Here is a 20211-nt window from a genome sequence, read left to right on the forward strand (position 1 = left end):
TGTTAAAGCTTATTTGCGATAAAATGAATGCACTCAAAACTGTTCCCATTGTAAAAACCAGTACTTGTAGACAGTGTTAGAGGGCAATCTAAATAGAAAGCCAACTTTTTGTTGGAAAAGGCCACCTTCTGTAAAATCCAGTTGTTTGCATACTGTGTGTTCGATCCGTTTGATCTCTTTGTTGATACATTTCAAGCAAAAAAACCAGGCTACAATGTACATGTCATTAAGGTCTCATCTTTCGGACCTGGATGATTTCTTATTTTCGGACTTTACTGTGGTAGTTTACGTTTAGATATAGATCTGTCAATAGTTAGTTTTGACAGAAAAATAAATATTGCATTGTTTTCCTGCAAAAATCCGACGATATTACAACCCGGTGCAAAATTTTGACACCGGGAACGGAAATACCCATAATTTTCGTACTCGGCTGTTGCATACCATGTATATAATAATATAATAAAAAGAATAATTATATTTTAATGTTTCTAATGTATTGATATAATATAACATGAATAAGAAGATTAAACATCATTATTTTGGGCCAAATAAATGCGACTAGCACCTTTGAGTATGTGTACACATTTCCTTATCGATATAAAAGTCTGATTCATGATAAAAATGATGTCTATTTCAACGGTCATCTGTATTTATAAATTGTTTATGGAAGTTCATTTAAGGTTACTCAGTACTATGTTATTGTTTTGAACTCAAACACATACACTCCAGACTCCTTGGTGCCAAAACGTGTGACCAGAAAATTGTCTGAGTGTATTATAAATGCTTTAAAATTTTCAAATTCTGTTTCTGGTTTTATATCACAACCCCCAATATATACTGACACTGTATGTGGTAGTTTGCTTATAACAGTAATGAGATCATATAACACTGAACAAGACATTTTTATATAAAACAAGTCAATACATTCAATATTGATCATTTGAGGTGACAATGTTAATGATCTTTTACCTAGATTGATATTATACAACCTTACATTTTTCATATGATGTAACAATGGCAATGTTTGTAACACTGATTCTTTGTCACTGGAAGATTCTAGATCACTACACCCAAATGTTTGTAGTTTACTAGCTGCTGGTAGTTGACTGAGATAAGATAACACAACACCGGGTTTATACAATTTACCTATATGACATTCCTCTAACAACGATACATCCATGTTTAACTGTGACACTGGTATCAGGCCCAATCCTAAACATCTTAGATGTGAATGTTGAGAAAGGTCAAGGTCGAATCCCCTACATGAAGAATTCTTGTGATCACTGCAGTATAACCTGTACAATCTAATTTCTTTCATTGATTTTTGACTAGTGAGTACATTTAACAATGTATTCATTACCTCGTGGGTCATAGTGAAACCTTGTATATGCAAATGTTCCAGGTGTTGTAATTTTACTAGTCGCCCATTTATCTCCTCAGACAGCCAGCATCGTATTCCTACAAATTTATGATTTTCCCATTTACTGGATACCAGAGTTAAACATTTTAAAGGGTTCAAACACAAGCTCATTATTTCCTCTTCAACAATTTCTCCTTTATAGTATATTTTTTCTATATGTGGAAGGTCAGAGAGTGTTAACAAATTGATCATTTCTTGTAGACTACAAATACCTTTATTTTCTATCATTATTGACTTTATGTTTTCTTTATTGTGTTGACACAGGTGTTGTAATTGTTTGAAGTAGATTTCTTGCTGACATTTTTCCTTAATGATGAAATCTTGTAAACACAATTTGAGGTCTTTGTTTTCCTGTCTTTCATTTGCACAAGAAATGTACATGTCTTGTATGTCTTGTAACGGATCAATGTACATGTAATCATAACCTGTGAATGTTCTGTATTTGCTTGTTATTTCATCATTGTTTATCACAGGCATTAGATTACTTGATATTGCCGACATTAATTTAGGGTTCAAGTTACTGATGAAGACAAACATTTTTGACATGTCTAGCATATTTTGTAAACAATTGCACTCTTCAAATAGGATTCTCTGGACTTCACTTGTATTTTGAAAACTTATAAATATAGCCGCAAAGTATTCTTGCACTGTTTTATGAGAAAATGAGATTTTAGAGCTTTCACTTATTAGAGTCTTCACTTTACTTTCTGATAATATTCCTGATAGACAGCTTGATTTCAAATCTTCTTGATTCATATATTTTTCAGCAACAATTCCATCAAACACTAATGTGTGCTCCTTTTTCTTATTGAACAATGTATAAAAAGCTAGTTTCCCAATGGTCAAAAGAAACGTGAAGTACCTACAGAAATGTTGATGTGTTCTGAAACATTCAGGGACGTACCTCTGAGACTTTTCACATGATGAATGAAACTTTCCATGCAACATTTCTGTTCTAGATAGAAGGAGCTGAATAATGCCTGTATATAATCCGACTGCTGAATTTCCTATTGGAATTTTTTCAACCCATAAACATAAAAGATAGAGTAACAGGAGAGGGGTGGATTCCATATTTTCGAGGTCATGGTCACTGATTGCTTCTTCAAATCTACACACTTCCTTTTCCAGTTCATCATCTCGAAGGTTTACATCCAACATTTTCATGGCGTTACACTTAAACTGCCAGGCATTGTCTTTATTTAGATTAACTAACTCTACTGTTTCGCCTATTTGATTCAAGTTTGACATTCCAAGCTTCCATGGCCGAGTCGTTGTTAAGATTACACACTTTTCACGTGCATATCGATGTGGAATACTTTTAGGAAGTCTTGAACAATCTTTGTCAGGATGAGTCCATTCATCTAGTCCATCTAATATTACAAGACATTTTTCATCACGTAAAATGTCCTTTAAAACACCTTTTGGCATTGAGGATGTGCAAGGCAGATTTTGTATCAGTTGTTCTTCAATCATGTCGTCAACATCACATACTTTAGCTGAATCTCTCAATAGCACTAGAAATAAGAACTCAAAGCCAGATAACGCCATCAACTCTTCTTCTTTAAAATGCTTATAATTTTCATCATTTTGATGAGCTTGACACCACGTCAAGGCGAGATATTTTGAAAATGCTGTTTTCCCAAATCCAGCGACTGCTGATAGATATATTTCCCGTGGACCTCTTCCACCCGATGTTAACAGGTCCTGTAACGAACTGACTCGACTTGTTTCCTTCCTTCCATCTGGCAGATAATTCTGTATGTCGATTTCTGGCATTATGTAGAACCCAGCTAGAGGGGTAGGGACAGCATCAGTGATAGGTGAAAGAGTAACTGTACTCTGATTGGTTTTGTACCATGCAATTAAATCATCCTTCAGTTCTGAAATATAAAAAAATCACAAGTTATTCATTAAGATAGATTCATGACGTTCATGTTCTACATTCTTAAGAACAATTAAAAAATAATGCAGAAATTAAAGGTCCATTGTGCTTGAGAAATGCTTTTATTTATGTTTCTCAAAAGCTTTTTAATTTTGGTGTACTTTATAGTATCCAAACCGTTACTTATTGGCTATTCACTAATGAACTCAATTTTTGACCTGTTGCTTTTTTGGCAATATGTACAGTTATATTGAATTTGTATTTTGTATGGAAGTCAAAATACTACATTTTTTTACATTTTGCTACTTACATTTTGCTACTTTTATGACGAATATTTCGCATTTAGCGCTAACAAGCATCAAACGTTCTTTTATCATTAGTATCTAAAACTATTATTTAAACATTATAAAATTCATGTTTGCCCTTTCCGAGCAAGTAAAAGTTATTTGTTTCTGAGGCATAATGTGCATTTAAATACAAAATCTCTTTATATGTTTTCCTCATATACTTGAAATAATTAGAACACTCAGAAGAAAATACAAAAATTGCCTGTGTTCGTTTGCTACCTTTAAGTATACAGTAGAGTGGCAGACGAACACATTTTATATTGATTTAAAAACTCATACAACATACTTTTTTGTTATGCTCCCCGAAAAAATTCGGGGGAGCATATAGTCGTCGGGTTGTCCGTCCGTCCGTCAGTCCGTCCGTACGTACGTCCCGAATTCGGTTTCCGACTAATTACTAAAAACCGCTTAGGCCTAGGAACTTCAAACTTGGTATGGTGATTGGTCATGATCAGCAAATGACCCCTTATGATTTTGGGGTCAAGGCGTGAAAGGTCACATTGACCTTGTAGGTAAAACGGTTTCCGATCAATAACTAAAGAACGCTTAGGCGTAGGAATTTCAAACTTAATATGGTGATTGGACATGACCAGCAGATGACCCCTATTGATTTTGGGGTCAAGAAGTCGAAGGTCAAGGTGACATTGACCTTATAGGTAAAAACGGTTTCCGATCAATTACTAAAGAACACTTATACCTAGAAACTTCAAACCTGGTATGGTGATTGGAAATGACAAGCAGATGATTATTGATTTTTGGGTCAATGGGTCAAAGGTCAAGGTCACATTGACCTTGTAGGTCAAAACAGTTTGCGATCAATAACGTAAGAACACTTAAGCCTAACAACTTCAAACTTGGTATGGTGATTGATCATGACCAGCAGATGGCCCTATTGATTTTTTTTTGGTAAATGGGTCAAAGGTCAAGGTCACATTGGCCGTGCAGGTAAAAACGGTTTGCGATCAATAACTAAAGAACGCTTAGGCCTAGTAGCTTCAAACTTGTTATGGTGCAACATAAATTCGTCGGGTTGTCATCCGTCCGTCAGTCCTTCCGTACGTCTGTCCCAAATTCGTGTCTGGCTTATAACTTTGTAATTTGAAGTCAAATTTTAAAACTATTTCGAAAAAATGATTACCATATCTAGACTACGTGTCCCGCGCAACATTTGGGTCGCTACCTTGAAGGTCAATATCACAGCATGACCTTGAAGTAAAATAGTGTCCAGTCCATTTCTTCATTATTTGAAGTCGGAATTTAAAACTATTTCACAGAAATGACTACCATATTGAGACGACGTGTCGCGTGCAACATTTAGGTCGTTACCTCGAAGGTCAAGGTCACAGCGTGACCTTGCAGCAAAGATCGTGTCCGGCCCATTACTTCGTTATTTGGAGTCGGTTTTTAAAACTATTTCACAGAAATTATCACCATATTGAGATGACGTGGTTCTCGCAACATTTGGGTCGCTACCTTGAAGGTCAAGGTCACAGCGTGACCTTGCAGTAAAATCGTGTTGGGCCCATAACATTTTTATTTGAAGTCGGATTTAACATCTATTTCACAGAGATTATCACCATTTTGAATTGACGTGTCGCATGCAAATTTGGGTCGCTACCTTGAAGGTCAAGGTCACAGCATGACCTTGCTGAAAAATCATGTGCGGCCACTAACTACGTTGTTTGAAGTCAGATTTTACAACAATTTCAAAGAAATGATCACCATATTGAGTCAATGTGTCGTGCACAACATTTTGGTGGTTTTTACACTTTGAACTTTGTCTGTGACATAACTCTGACACTACAAGAGTTATACCTTCCTGTGTCAAAAACCTTTTCGCGGAGCATCACCCGGTTCAACCGGCTCTTGTTAATTCTATCTGAATCTTACAAATTCATCAAAATATAAATTAGTTTTTTAGGCTACCAGCTGTTGCCAATGCTACAGTTAATATGAAAATGCACACAGAAGATTACACTGACTTAACCTTAATAAACATCAATCTAAAAATAGACTTTCATCTGATAGTAGTAAAGAAACATCTTTTGGAAAGATACACTGCCATGTTTAAAAAGATATTAAGACGTTTCATGGTCACTTCTAGGTTTCATACACATACACACTATAATATATATTATATATTGTATATACACATTTTTACACAAACGGGCGCACAATCAGTGCTTTATCAATAATGTGGCTGCAAAAAACATACGGGATTGACCAATTACGAAAAATAGAATATTTGTGGAAAAATAAATTAAGAACCTATAACATAAACCATATTGAGTAAATACTAAATAATAACGTTTAATAAATGCTGCCGAAGAAGGCCGCCAGGCCAAAAGCCACGGCAATTTTAATAATGTGTATCTTATTACATACGGCAAGTTAGAGATGATAATATTTAAGAAACTTTGAAAACCGGCACTGATTTTGCTGAATGTTAGAGATGTTTGTGCTCACGCTTTAGGGAAGGGAGGATTTAGATTTATCCTCGATCGTTTGTCCGTCCATTCACTTTTGTGTCACACGTTTCTCAAAAAGTATTTGACCTAACATCCAACAGGAATATTGACCAGTATGTGTAGCTGTGCATCTGCGTATTTTCGTGTGGATTTATTCTGTATTTTTATAGTTATTGCCTTTGACTTAGTAAAAATTTGTAATTTTCAAGTTGTCTCTGACGTAACTCAAAAAGTATTTGACCTATAGTCATGAAACTTTACGGAATGTTGATAAGCTTGTGTAGATGTACATCTACGTATTTTCATGTGTATTTTCATTGTATTTTTATGTTTATGCCCTTGACTTTTAAGGTGGTAAAAATTTGCAATTTTAAAATTGTGTCGCATGTTACTCAAAAGAGATTTGACTTAGAGTCATGAAACTTTACAGGAATGTTGATCACATGTGTAATTGTGTACCTGGGTTTTTTTCTGTGGATGTATATAGTATTTTAGAGTTTTTATGCACCTGGGACTTTGCATGTGGATTTTTTCAGTTTTGTTAGAGTGATTGCCCTTGACTTACAGTATTATAAATTTGCCATTTTCAACTTGTTCATGCATAGCTCAAAAAGTATTTGATCTGTAGGCCTGAAAGGTTTAAAGAATGTTAGTCAGCATGTGTACTTATGCACCTTTGGGTTTGCTTGTTGATTGATTCAATATTTGTAAAGTTCTTGCCCCTTACTTAGTAAAATATTTTTAGCTTTCAACTTGTGGCGCATGTAGTCCATAAAACTTTGACCTAGAGTAATAAGATTGACAGAACAGTGGAGTGTAGGGGCACCCGTGTCCTATGGACATACTTCATATTTGTCTCTCTAGGTTTGAAAATGGTTAAACACGTGTTAAAATGGATGGGGTAGTGTAACATTTTGATACATATTTCATAAATTTTGAGTAGAAACAAAATTATGCTTATGTGGATTGTTAGCTGAATGTTACTTTTAGTTTCTTATCAAACATTAATGGGAAATTTTTTTTATAAGAATGATATATTAGATCATTTAGTGTTTGCTCATTTCTGAAAAAGAGCCCATCTAATAGCCAAGTTTTAGATCAGATAAATATCCATTACTCTTAAACCATACAGTAAATTCTGTTTAAATTTTGCGTAGGGGTGTCTTTTAAGATATATAACGGTCATACGTTGCCAATTTTACAGTTCCTTTTAGTGACCATAAGGGGTATTCTACATTAAGCTTTGTTTCAGCAAAGTAGCAAAATTTGTTTTAAATACAATTATAATCAAATTCTGGTAATAACAATTTAGAAGTTAAAGCACCTACATTTAGAAATAAAAAACTGATAATACAAATCCAGTTTTGGCACACAGTATATATGCTTGTTCATATCATGTATAATCAAATGTTTTAATATTTTCATTATTATGTCAAGGATAAAAACAATAATTTACAATAGATTAAAAGGTATGTTTAACATTTTTGCATACCAAAAAGTGCTAGTAAAGTGGAAGAGTGAGGTTGATATTTTACATAAATGATTAAATCATTACTGATATAAAAGAAACAAACATTTGAACTTTAAATTCATCAAAATTTTAAGAACATGATAAAGTATTTGAAGACTTTTCTGCTTCATGTAACATATAAACTGGACCACAATTAGAACTTTGTGATAAACTATCAATGAAATGAAGTAAGCCCATGTTTATAGCATTAGAAGGCTCATTATTTTCACATTTATCATCATAGTTCCTGAAATAGTTTAAAGATTTGAGCACTTGGAGTGAGAACACTGATTAGAACGTTTAGTTATATTATAATCAAACACGTGATTTGTTTTTGAAGAAGTTGAAAGATCCGAAAACATGGAAAAAGAATACTGACTAGAACGTTGAATAGCTTTTAATTTGTTTTTGAAGTACTTAAAAGATCTGAAACCTTGAAATGAGTGTTTTTATTGGATTTCTCGCTTTTGGTCAGAAGCAAGTGGCTTCATCGTCTCTGCATTGTATTTTACTATTCCTTTGGTATTATTGACATCGTTTACACCATAAACATACAATAAGCAACAATAGAAAAAAACTAATATACTATGTGAGACATTAGTTCCAGTTCATGAAAAAGCCCGTTATGTCCAAGAAATGATTTTATTTCAGTTTCTCTAAAGCGATTTATTTTTGGTAAGTGGTGATATAGGTTTCAAAAGTAACTCGCAGTACAATTACCCGAACCATCCTTTGCTTCGTTGCATCTTGACAGTTTTAACAAAACCTTTTATTTTGTATCTTCTGTGACAGGCCAAATACTACTTTGTTAAAGTTTTCCTATTTTGATGACACATATTTTTTTCCCTTCTCAGCCCTAAAATGTGCATTTGATAAGCATCTAACTTGTTCTTAAACATGATTTAAACTTTATGAAACTCAAGTGTGCCCTATCATTGAATTAACTGGCTTATTTACGCATAGTTTAATGGTTATGTATTTTTCCTGGACAAGATATGTTTGTCCCAGCAAGACTGAACTCCGACAAAAAAAGATTTTTAAACAAGATTTAAGGTGCAAAGAACAGTCATGAAGAGTAACAACGAATTGTAACCTTTCACCTCAATAACTATCAAAATCTATAACAAGAAGGCCAGGAGGACTATATTACTCACCTGATGAATTTTTTATGCCATGTGACCTTGTTTTGCGTCATTTTCATCACCATCAACGCAAACCAAAAGATCATTTGTGCCAGGCTTGCCTATTTTTTGTTATAACAGCACATTTTGACGCACGAAATAAGTTGTAAATTTCTCCTTTTTACTCAGTCAAGGACAAAGGCTTTACAAATCCTGATTAAGTCACGTACACAACTATACATGCTGATTAACATTTCTGTAAAGATTCTTGACTCCAGGTCAAATACTTTTAGAGACTGTGACACAATATGAGAACGGACGGACGCATGGAAAGACTGACCAAGGCTAATCAAAATTTTTCCTTGTTAAAGCTGAAAAAATAAGACATGAATTCACTTACCTGACGCTTTCCCAGATCGGCTTTGAGGTCCCTGTGAAAAGAATGAAAGATAAAATTATCAAGATATTTATGATGGTTGTCGATGAGATATTTTAGCGTTATTTCTTTCAAAATGTAAAGCAATTAGTATATTGTCCTTGAAAATGAAGATGAATTATTGGTTTCATTTTGATAGGACTGTCCTATAAACAGGGCAATAAATCCACGTGATTATTTTATATAACTATAATGATGATATATCCGGCTCAAATTCTTGTCAGTTACATATTTTTCAAAAATAAATTCCCCATTCACTTCTTTAGGGACGAACATAACAAAAGATAGAGTAGACAGTTATATTTCTTGAGAAGGTCATGATCTACGCATTCTATTGCAATTTGATGAAGTTGAAAAATATTAAACGTACAACCAAAGTTGATCAAGTATGTATAAATGCAAGCCCAGTCCCCAAAATCAACCTAAACTTAGACAGAACATTTGTTTAGAATTCATTCTTTACAACAATAACATAGACCTTGATACATGTGATCCCAAGTTCCACTTAAAGCTAGAGGATAAATACCAAATATGAGAGATATAATAAATTAATAAACTTACTAGGACAAATTTAAGAGAAAAAAAAAACAACTTATCAATACAAGGTCCTATATTTTATAAAGGGAAATAACTGGCAAAAAGGATAGCACAGTTATAATACTTGTCAATAGCATGCATTGATATTTAAAAGTGTTAACTATGAAGACATTAAAACAGATAGAACTTAAGATAAATCCAACTTGCCGGTTTGGATTAACCATATCCATTTTCAAAAAAAACTAAAAAATGAAATAACTTCCAATAGTTATATAACTTGGCACGATCATGTTCATTTTTGTACTTTGTAATGAAAGTGTAAAAAGAATAAAACCATTGGTACTACTAGAACGTAATATTTATTCAACATGCCGGTTTATGTTTACCTCTTATGGACAAACGTACGGATGAACGGTTCAACTAACTTAAAAAATACTAATCGAATACTAATTAAGCCAGAAAACAACAAGAGCAATAATTAAGAATGTGAAACAAATATAAGAAAAACGGAGTTTCATATGAATGTTCAAACTGATATTTCAAACCAGGCTCCAAACAAGTATTTATCATAAAAAATAACAAAGAGTAATAATTAAATAATATAAACGGAGAGTTATAACACTTGAGCAATGCAACCTTTGAAATACAGATCTTAAATACATCTCGTATTATACTCTGGATAAAAATAAGCATGATTTAGGGAAATAACTAAACAATACTTTGGATAGTGTTATCATTCTTGTGCATAGCATATCTTATAATTAAGATGCATATATCTAAAAAAAATCAAACTCATTTTCTAATACACTGTTCTTTGTTCTTTTTTGAGTTATAGTCCGGGAGAAATAAAGAATAAACATTAACGAAGGGCAATTACTCAAAATTATGATGGGTACAGTTATCATATGTATTGTTTGCGCTCTTTCTTAAACATGTCTATATAGCTTTAAAGATTCAACACATTAATGTCGGCTCTGGACATAGTATTGCATAAAAAGAGACAACATAAGCATTGTAGACAAAAAGAAATACAGAAAGGTACATATATTATTCTTGCCAACGGAACTCAACCTAAATAAGATATATTATATTTCAAGTTCATACCTCAAATTTAACTTATGTAAAGCAAATTAAATATACATTTAAATTATAGGAGTATTCCTTTCTATATTTTAAAAAGGGTTGGTTACTCCTAATTCCAGGTAGACAAACACAAATATTTTTTGAATGTTGGGATACATTTGAGCTTGCCAGAGCACAAAAAACTAAGAGGGAAACTTTTGTAATGGTAGTGTTTGTTGTTCGTTCTCCGTCGTTATTATAAGTTTTCTCCTCAACCACAATAAGGATGTTGACATAAACATATTAATTGATCCTAAAATAACCCTTTTACATAAAATATAACTGTTTTCAGTCTGATAAATAAGAAGGTCGCAAAATCTAAAAGTAGTCTATATCTATGAAATCTTTAAAATATTGTTCTTAAAGTAAAATTACAATGGTTCAAAAGCTTATATACTCATCAAAATATTGACTCAAAATGGGCATATTTCAATTTCTTATAGGCTTCATAACCTCTGATCCCCTTCCAAAATTCCGTTTTGTTTAGTTTGTTTTCCCGTTTAGGGCACATGCTTTTTATTACTTTGGGACCATACACCGCTATTCATGGAATGACACTACTGTGTTACATTGAAAGTTCTACGATAACTTTCGTATGAACACATCTGCTGATGTTGATGAATTCAAAACTTGACCATTTCATGTGTAAATGTTGAATTCTGCTGAAGCCGGTGCAAGATGGCGAGGACAGTAGTATGCACTTGACAGTACCGTCCATGAACAGGCTCAATCAAACCGAGCCTGCAACATTTTCAATTCTGACATAGGAATTCTTATTTTTCTCTATTTTATTACATACAGTTCTAAGACTGAAAAACAGTTAGCACAAAAATTTGGTAAAGATACACTTACTAAACTTGACAAAGACATTAGGGTTACTTTTTCATGAAAGTAAAGTTACAGTACTTTAATGGTCATTGCGTAGTTCAGACGCTTCTAGAATTTTAGCTTATAAAGACAGTTATAAGTCAACTTTTCCTGCAAGCGGCTCTGTAGAAGATTTGTTAATAAGAACAATTAATACCATTGTTGAAAAAATATGGTAGTAAAGCAGCCTCAAAGTCTCAATCTTTAAATTTCACAACCTCTCGAAGTACTTGATAAGAAAGCATTTCAAGGTCAATGTGCAGCACGTATTATTATAAATTAATGCATACTACAAGCGTAAGGAAATTCATTGACGTTTACACATAATTCTCTAAATGTAGAATAAATCATACAGTGTGTTAGAAATATCTTTGCAATGTCTTAAAAGTCATGGGATCAAATTTCTCGTTGTGGTGCTTTTCCCCATTAAGAAAGAAGATAAGCAGCGTTAGCTGACACAGGCTTACATGATTTTTAGGACATTAAGAAGAGAGTGAGAATTTGTAGAAATACCAAAGTTCAATGGGGTTTTGGAAACAAGAGCCACCACCTCAATCCCCCACCCTCCCTGCCCCCCCAAAATAATTAGATATTAAATTTCTAGAGGTAGATATATTATTAAAAAGAACATGCTATAGAAGTAATACCTCTAGACCAGGTTAAACAATGTTTTTCCAGTACGCTTTAAAAACTGGAGATATAAGGCCATTTATAAATTTAAGGCCCTAAACAAGTATCTGAAACGCGATTATTTCAAAATGAAGTCTTAAAAGTCTGTTCTCAATTTTGTTCACAAACGCGATTACACAATTTTACATTTTAGCAATGCATACATGCACAACCCTATCTACCTGAATTGTCTGTCTGTTTGGTCTGGTCTGGTCTGTCTGTCTGTCTGCTGGTCTGTCTGTCTGTCTATCTATCTGTCTATCTATCTAATAGATCTACCTACCTACCTACACACCCACCTACCCACCTACCCAAACCCACCTACCCACCTACCCACCTACCTACCTACCTACCTACCTTTTACCTCGGCTTTTCAAGGTTTTTTAGGTAATTTCAAGTTCAGATGATACAAAAAAGGTTCCCCAAACAGATGCTTCAATACATTGCCTGGATATGAAAGCAGTGTTTCTTGCTTTGAAAAAAATCAGTCATCTGTAACGAGGTCAAAATGTCTTGATACGGTCAGACAATACAACCATAGTACAATATATAAACAAACACGGGGAACAAAATACCCTTACCTTTGTCTCCAAACTCGGAGTTTGTGGAAATTTGCTCTTCAAAATCAAATGAACTTGAAAGTAGCCCATATTGCAGGCAAACAAAATATTAGTAAGAAGATGAGAACAAAGCAATTGATTTTTAATCAGTATTTGTTCACAGATGAAACATCGTAAAATTATTGGTACACAGATGTAATATTGTAAAACATAGGTCAAGCTACAATTTGGCTTTATACCACTTTTAATAGTCATTTGATGGTTGTGGGTATGAATCTTTGCAAATTTATAGCCAATATATTGATATAACAATGTCATGATCGATACATTTAGACCTTTCAAAGAGTGTTGAATACTATAAAAGATACGTAACGAAATTGAGCCCCTATAGAAATACTCACATGAATATAGTAAATAAAGAACGATATAGATGAATTAATCGGAGATATTGAAACAGAAGTCTCAATTATTGTTGGAGGTCCTGTAATTCATTTTATGCACAATTACAATAGTCTTTTTTTATAATCGTTGACTTGAAAATAATTGCCCCTAGTAATAGTCGAATTCCACTTGAGACTGTGGATTACTTGACAGCTTTCCGAACGTTGATGTTCTTACAAAAGAAGCCCGCTCGTGCCTGAAAACGGAATGGCACATGAATTCTTCCTCCACCATACAAGCTGAAAAGTCACTATATTTCCTCTACTTATCTTGCGACATGAAACCAAACCAAAGCAAAGCAAACAAATTAACAAAAACAAACAATTAACATAGTATTGCAAGCAATCCATAAGTCCCCTACCGGTAAGAGCCCAAGCAACATTCTGAAGGCCCATTGGCCATTCACTTATGTTTCTATTTTAAGTGATCACAGCGAACAGTTTTTATGTACAGACAGACTGAAGGACACTCTAAAGTTATTTTTTAAACATCCCTGTTATCGAAATATAACATTTTTAAAGCAAAATTTAAAAAAAAGGAGATAACAATGTCATACATGATGTGAGTGTAACAAAGAACAATTAGTAATGAAGGTATGAATATTGAATGTTTATTTTGAATTTGAAGTAAATGAAAGTTAAAAGAACGAATAGGAAAAATAAAATGTTTAAGGAGGAGATAATTCTGGAAATATGGATGCTAGATTTATAAACCTTGTCATATTATTGTCATATTATTATGATGTGGGAGTTAAAAGAAAATCCTATCATAATTGAAGAAAATTACCAATTTCTCAAAAAAAAGTCAAGTTCAAAAGGGGCATAATTCTGGAAATAGACTTGCTAGAGTATTGAACACTCACAAATGTTGAGTGATAATAAGAAACATTTATATGAAGTTTGAAGTAGATATGTTCAGAAAAAAAGAAGTTATTAAAAAAAAAACAATGTTTTTTTTTTCATGAAAATTTTAAGTTCCAGGGAGGTAATTCTGATAAATTTTGTGCTAGAGTTGTAAACTTTTTCACATATGATGTGGTTGATGACTAGCAACTTATATTTAAAGTTTGAAGAAAATACCTTAAGAAATAAAGAACTTATAGTGAAAAAACTGAAAAACTATAATCAGAAATCTTGAAATTCAGTCTATTTGTTGCCATGGCAACCAGAATTTTCAATACAGGAAGATAAGAAAAGAATGTGCATAATTTCCATACTGCCATCTACCAATATGTCAAGTTTCATAAAAATATTTTCAGTCATTTTTGCGTTATCACTGGATCCAGGTTATGTGTAAAATTTGCCATATTTTCAGTCTATTTGTTGCCATAGCAACCAGAATTTTCAGCATAGGAAAAAAAGAAAATGACGTGCATAATCTCCATACTGCCATCTATCCATATATCAAGTTTCATAAAAATATTTTCAGTACTTTTTGCGGTATCGCAGGATCCAGGTTATGTGTAAAATTTGCCACATTTTCAGTCTATTTGTTGCCATAGCAACCAGAATTTTCAACATAGGAAGAAAAGAAAAAGACGTGCATAATCTCCATACTGCCATCTATCCATATATCAAGTTTCATTAAGATATTTTCAGTACTTTTTGCGGTATCGCGGGATCCAGATAATGTGTAAAATTTGCCACATTTTCAGTCTATTTGTTGCCATAGCAACCAGAATTTTCAACATAGGAAGAAAAGAAAAAGACGTGCATAATCTCCATACTGCCATCTATCCATATATCAAGTTTCATTAAAATATTTTCAGTACTTTTTGCATTATCGCGGGATCCAGTTTTGTGGACGGACGGACTGACGGACGGACAGACGGACAGACGGACGGAGGGTAAACCTAAAGTCCCCTTATAATATAATATAATAAATTATAAGAGTAACTTTGAAGCTATTGCTACACATATGGACAATGTACTTGATTGAGTTAGTAATTAAAGTTAATATGAAGTGTTGAAAACGAACCTTTAAGAGTGACTTTGGACTTGAAGAGCTGAACACACTCCTGAGCTTCATAAGACCTTTGTGTAAAAATGATTTTCTTAGAACATCATGTCCGCTCATATCAGATGAAGCAGCACTAGGCGCCATTGAAATATCTGCTTTTGCTTCTATACCAGCCTTGGTGATTGCAGATAAAACGTCGTCTTTTGCTTTACTAATATCAGAGATAGCTCCTCTTTTTTGTCCATCAATATCGCCTTTTGCCTCGGATATGTCTTGTAATACCTGATTCCCGGCTGTGTTTATTTTAGATAAACCATCATTAGTCTTCAAAGCAATGTCCTGTATTCCCTGTTTCCCGGCTGTGGTAATCTCTGCCATAAGTGATTGCTTTACCGATGTCCCAGCGTTTTCAACCTCAACTAAAGCGGCATTTTTAAATTTATCAACATCTAGTTTTAATGTATTTCGTACAGCTAACGCTTTCTCATCAAGTTTACGCAATGATTCTGCTGTTCTTTCGTCAAGTTCGGTTAACGCCTTATTTCTGTTCTCAAGAAGTGACACTGTGTCTCCTTGGCTTATATGTATTGTGTTGTTTCTTAACTGCAATACAAAAGGCATATATAAGTGTTATATTCTTATCAACTACATGTTGTTGCTAATAAAACTTTGCGTTTATATGGCTAATTTTACAGTTTTATAGAACTATCACAGTATACACACCATGGTCCGCTTAAACTATCGCTTCAGCGACGAAAATATAATCATCATCACATTCACGGGGGCTATGTATAATTTACAAGTAAGAGTAAGTGGCCCTTTCCTCAGGCTTATTTACTCAAAATTATGTAGACGCTTATTCACCCAGAAAAATTAGATATATCTAATGTCTGCATGTGTATAGTCTGAGTCATTATGTTAACAAAGTGTCTACATTTGACTGAAGAATTTTATGTCAGGAAGCTCAACAGGGGTCCAGGTTCCAATTAACAAGGAATTAGTGATTTACATTTATCTTAAGCCATTTTTGCTAATATTCTACTCTCAATGTACCTTTTTCGATCGAAAAAAATTCAGGCCAGGGTGTCTTGGGGGCAACAGCTCCTAAAGCCCCAAGGTGGATCCTTACCTGTTATTATCACACACGTATGTTCAATATAGAAAAAAACATATAAATGGTCAAATCAATTTTATTTCTATATTAAAATCTTCAGTTTGAGGCATATCTTAGTCTAATAGCTAAACAAAGCCTGAATATCTCAATTAACAACTTCTACAGATCGTATTTGTCTAGAAGATAGATCGAAGACCAGTAAAATTCATGATGCCGAAAAAAGACTTGTGTCGTTGCTTTTCTTTTCACTAATAATGCTTTTTTTAAAATGTTATTCAACGGTTTAAAATGATACATTTTTAAATCAAAGAAATAAACAATACTCGATTTCAATGTATGGATCGAATTTTGATAGTAAATAGTTCATACATTCACTAAATAAGTATGCCGCCCGTGAACAACTGTCTTTGAAATCCATTCTCATATACTACGACTGTTTCGTTGTACTCCCGGATACATTGATCTTCTACAATAAATGTTATGTCGCCAACCTCAGAAAATATTGCATATTGAATACATTTAATTCATTATAATTCTGCACGTTTGTAACGTAACTTTTCATTGGATAATCTTGATGTTGAAATGGTTTTATATACACGGCTGATGTAGATTCATGAAGAAATCTTACTTTTTCTCTAAAAGATGAATGCTTGCTGTATTATAAATTCGTTATAAAGATTGTTGACAAACTATATGGCCGTATTTAAACGGCTGTTTGCAATATAACCCTCACCTTGCAGCTCGGGTTATACTAACAAATAGCCGTTTATATAGGGCCATATAACCTGTCAACAATCTTAATAACTGATAATATATCAGGTAGTAAAGCGGGATATCTCAGTCGCACAATTTACCATAGTAAATACTTCTACACAGTACACACAGGTTTTAAGTTGATTTGACATATGCGAAATCATATAATGTACGCCTTTTTTGCAAAAGAAGGAAATTAAATAATATATCGAATATCTAAATACACTTCAATGAAAAGAACCTGCAGTTTAAAAACTTGGTATGATCAACTAGGTCAAAAATTACTATACTACAATCTCATTGATAATAATAGTGCTTCTTCGCAGAGGAATACTTATTTTGAATATTATTTCAGTCACCACAAAATATATTTAAGCACATATTTTCTACATAAAGAGATATTTCCTTATTTTCCTACTGGTATTCTTGCTTTATATTAAAAATAATAGTACGAATTTTGTATTATTTGAACGCAAATCAGGAAATAATAAGCAGACATTTAATATCTAGAAGATCGCTTCCCGACAAACCAAACAACACAAAGTAGTTCTCAAAACAGCTTAATACTAGTATAGTAATAATTTGTGATTTTTACGGCTTTGATTTATGAAAACCCGTGTTTGGTTCTACTTGGGTCTGGATGAATTAGGACAAGGCAGTGGAATTTTACGATGTTTTCACGTTTAAATGATATTCATTTGTTTATTTTATTTATTTTGACATTATGTGTGTGCTTTATATGATAAAATTTTGAACTATTTATTAAGATGTTATTCGGTTCGAGCGAATTTGTCGAAATCCCGTATATAGTTGACATAGCTCCGAACGCGCCTGAGAGTCCGTCCGTCGCAAAGAGCACCATATAAAAGGGGCAATATTCTGTGCGTGATCAGACTTACCTGCCCCAGATGGTCAACAAATACTTCCATATTAAATTGAAAAAAAATTTGTTTGAGAAAAAGGCAAAGTCCAACGAGGGAAGCAATAAATAAATAAATAAGGCTCTCAAGGTTATCCCCCGCCCTACCAACGCATTTCAAATCTGATGAACAAGTACAGTATGGTGAACGTTTCTGTTTACATGCAAAATGGGCGCTGTGGAAAAAAACATATGCACTTTAGAGAAAACAGGATTTTGTTTTCTATTTAAAGCTCTGGTGGCAATTTTGTGCAGCAAAACAGAACGTGCCGGCCATATGCATCATAAGGTATGATACTGATCACTTTTTTGAAGTAATGTCGAAATCCCGCTTGAAATTTGTCCTGTCAAATCCTGAAAAGATGTTTCAATTTATATATCTGGTAGTCCTTTTAATGCAGCGAAGCAGAACGTGCCGGCGATATGCAAAATAGGGATTGGCACTGATCACACCTATGCAGTTTGTTTTAAACCCCAAAAGCAGTTTAACCTTAGAAAGCCGGGCAAAAATTTTCCATTTTAAGGGGATTGTGACGGCAATGCGCAAAAATGTATGATCACATTATAAGGTGGTGTCAAAATCCCGATAGAACTTTGACCTGTGAAAGCCGGACAAGCTCTGGCTGTCATTTGGTTAAAAGAAGCCGTACGTACGGCTGGTACTGACCGCTCCTGTATCGTTTCACGGACACGATATTTCTATTTTTAGCTATGTAGGCCATTTTGTTGAGCGAAGCACAACTTCCCGGCGAAATGCAAAACAAGGTATGGTTCTGACCTCTTCTGTGAAGTTCCATTGAAATTTCATCTGCAGTTTGACCTCTGAAAGCCGGGCAATATTTTTCTATTTATAGCTCTCGCAGCAATTTTGTGCACCAAAGAGGTACATGTAGGCGATATGCACATCTAGGGATAGAATTGATAATTTCTATGCAGTATACATGTAGTTTGAAATCCCACAACAATATGATCTTTAAAAGCCGAACAATATTTTTCTATATTAAGCTTTGGTGGCCATATTGTACACCAAAAAGGAACGTGCCGTCGTCGAGGTGCAAAAAAGATGGTACTGATCACTCCTGTTAATTTTGGTTGTAATCCCACTAACAATTCGAACTATGATCGAAAGACATTTTTTTCCTTTTTTAAGCTCTGATAGCCATTTTGTGCAGCGAAGCAGAAATTGCCGGCGTTGTGCACAACCAGTGAGTACTGATTACTCATGTGCAGTTTGGTTGAAATCCCAACTGCAGTTTGACCTGTGAAAGTAGGTCACGATTTTTCTATTTTAAGCTTTGGCGGCCAATTTGTGCAGCGAAGCGGAACGTGCCGCCGATTTGCACATCAAAGCTTGCACAGATCACTCCTGTGAAGATTGCTTGAAATCACACAGGAACTATGACCTGTGAAACCTCATGTTTGTTTCTATCTTTAGGTATGGAGAAACTTTTCTGCAGTGGACTGTTACGTGCAGACGATATGCACATCTAATGATATTACTTTTCACTCCTGTGAAGTTTCATTGAAATCACGTTAGCAGTTTGAATTGATTAAGCCGGACAATATGTTTCTATTTCAGCTCTTGTGGCAATTCTGTTAAGCGAAGAACTGGACATATGACGAAGGCAAAAAAAAAATATGTCTCCAAAACATTTTGAAAGAAATAATTATCAGAAATATTCCTGCATTTATATCAGATGCTAAAATATTCAATTCATTTTGCAACCACTTCTTTATGCTTAATCAGAGTAGATTACGGTTTAATTCGTCCTTTTAGGTTTCGGTTTTATCTTTTTTAAGTGAAAATAACTTCAAAATAGCTTGTTCCTTTCCATACAGACTATTCTAGCTGTTTATAAACAGAATAATTCTTTGCACTGCGCTTTACAGTTTATAGGATAACTATCTTATTATCTATTCTTATTTAAAGATATAACAGAATAATCTCAAAAGTTTAGAGTATGTATAGAATAAGTTTTTATGATTTATATTTATACTTAAAAATCTGGAAACAAAGACTGGATTTCTCAAGTTATTTTAGCACACATTAGATATTATCATATTCGGTAAGCAAATTTTACTTATC

General features: G+C 33.7%; 1 protein-coding gene across 1 annotated transcript in view; it reads right to left on the minus strand.

The window, feature by feature from the left end:
• Positions 1-464: 464 nt before the first annotated feature.
• LOC132742839 (uncharacterized) overlaps positions 465-20211 on the minus strand; it is a 29315-nt gene continuing 9568 nt past the window's right edge. The window contains exons 4-6 of the mRNA XM_060731334.1: positions 15358-15942; positions 9149-9179; positions 465-3300 (exon numbers count right to left, since the gene is read on the minus strand). Coding sequence (XP_060587317.1) covers positions 692-3300; positions 9149-9179; positions 15358-15942 — 3225 coding nt within the window. The 3' untranslated portion in view covers positions 465-691. The remainder of the gene's footprint in view (positions 3301-9148; positions 9180-15357; positions 15943-20211) is intronic.

The sequence above is a fragment of the Ruditapes philippinarum genome, unplaced genomic scaffold (assembly GCF_026571515.1).
Source record: "Ruditapes philippinarum isolate M1 unplaced genomic scaffold, ASM2657151v2 ctg5758_1_1_1_1, whole genome shotgun sequence".
NCBI classification, from domain to species: domain Eukaryota; kingdom Metazoa; phylum Mollusca; class Bivalvia; order Venerida; family Veneridae; genus Ruditapes; species Ruditapes philippinarum.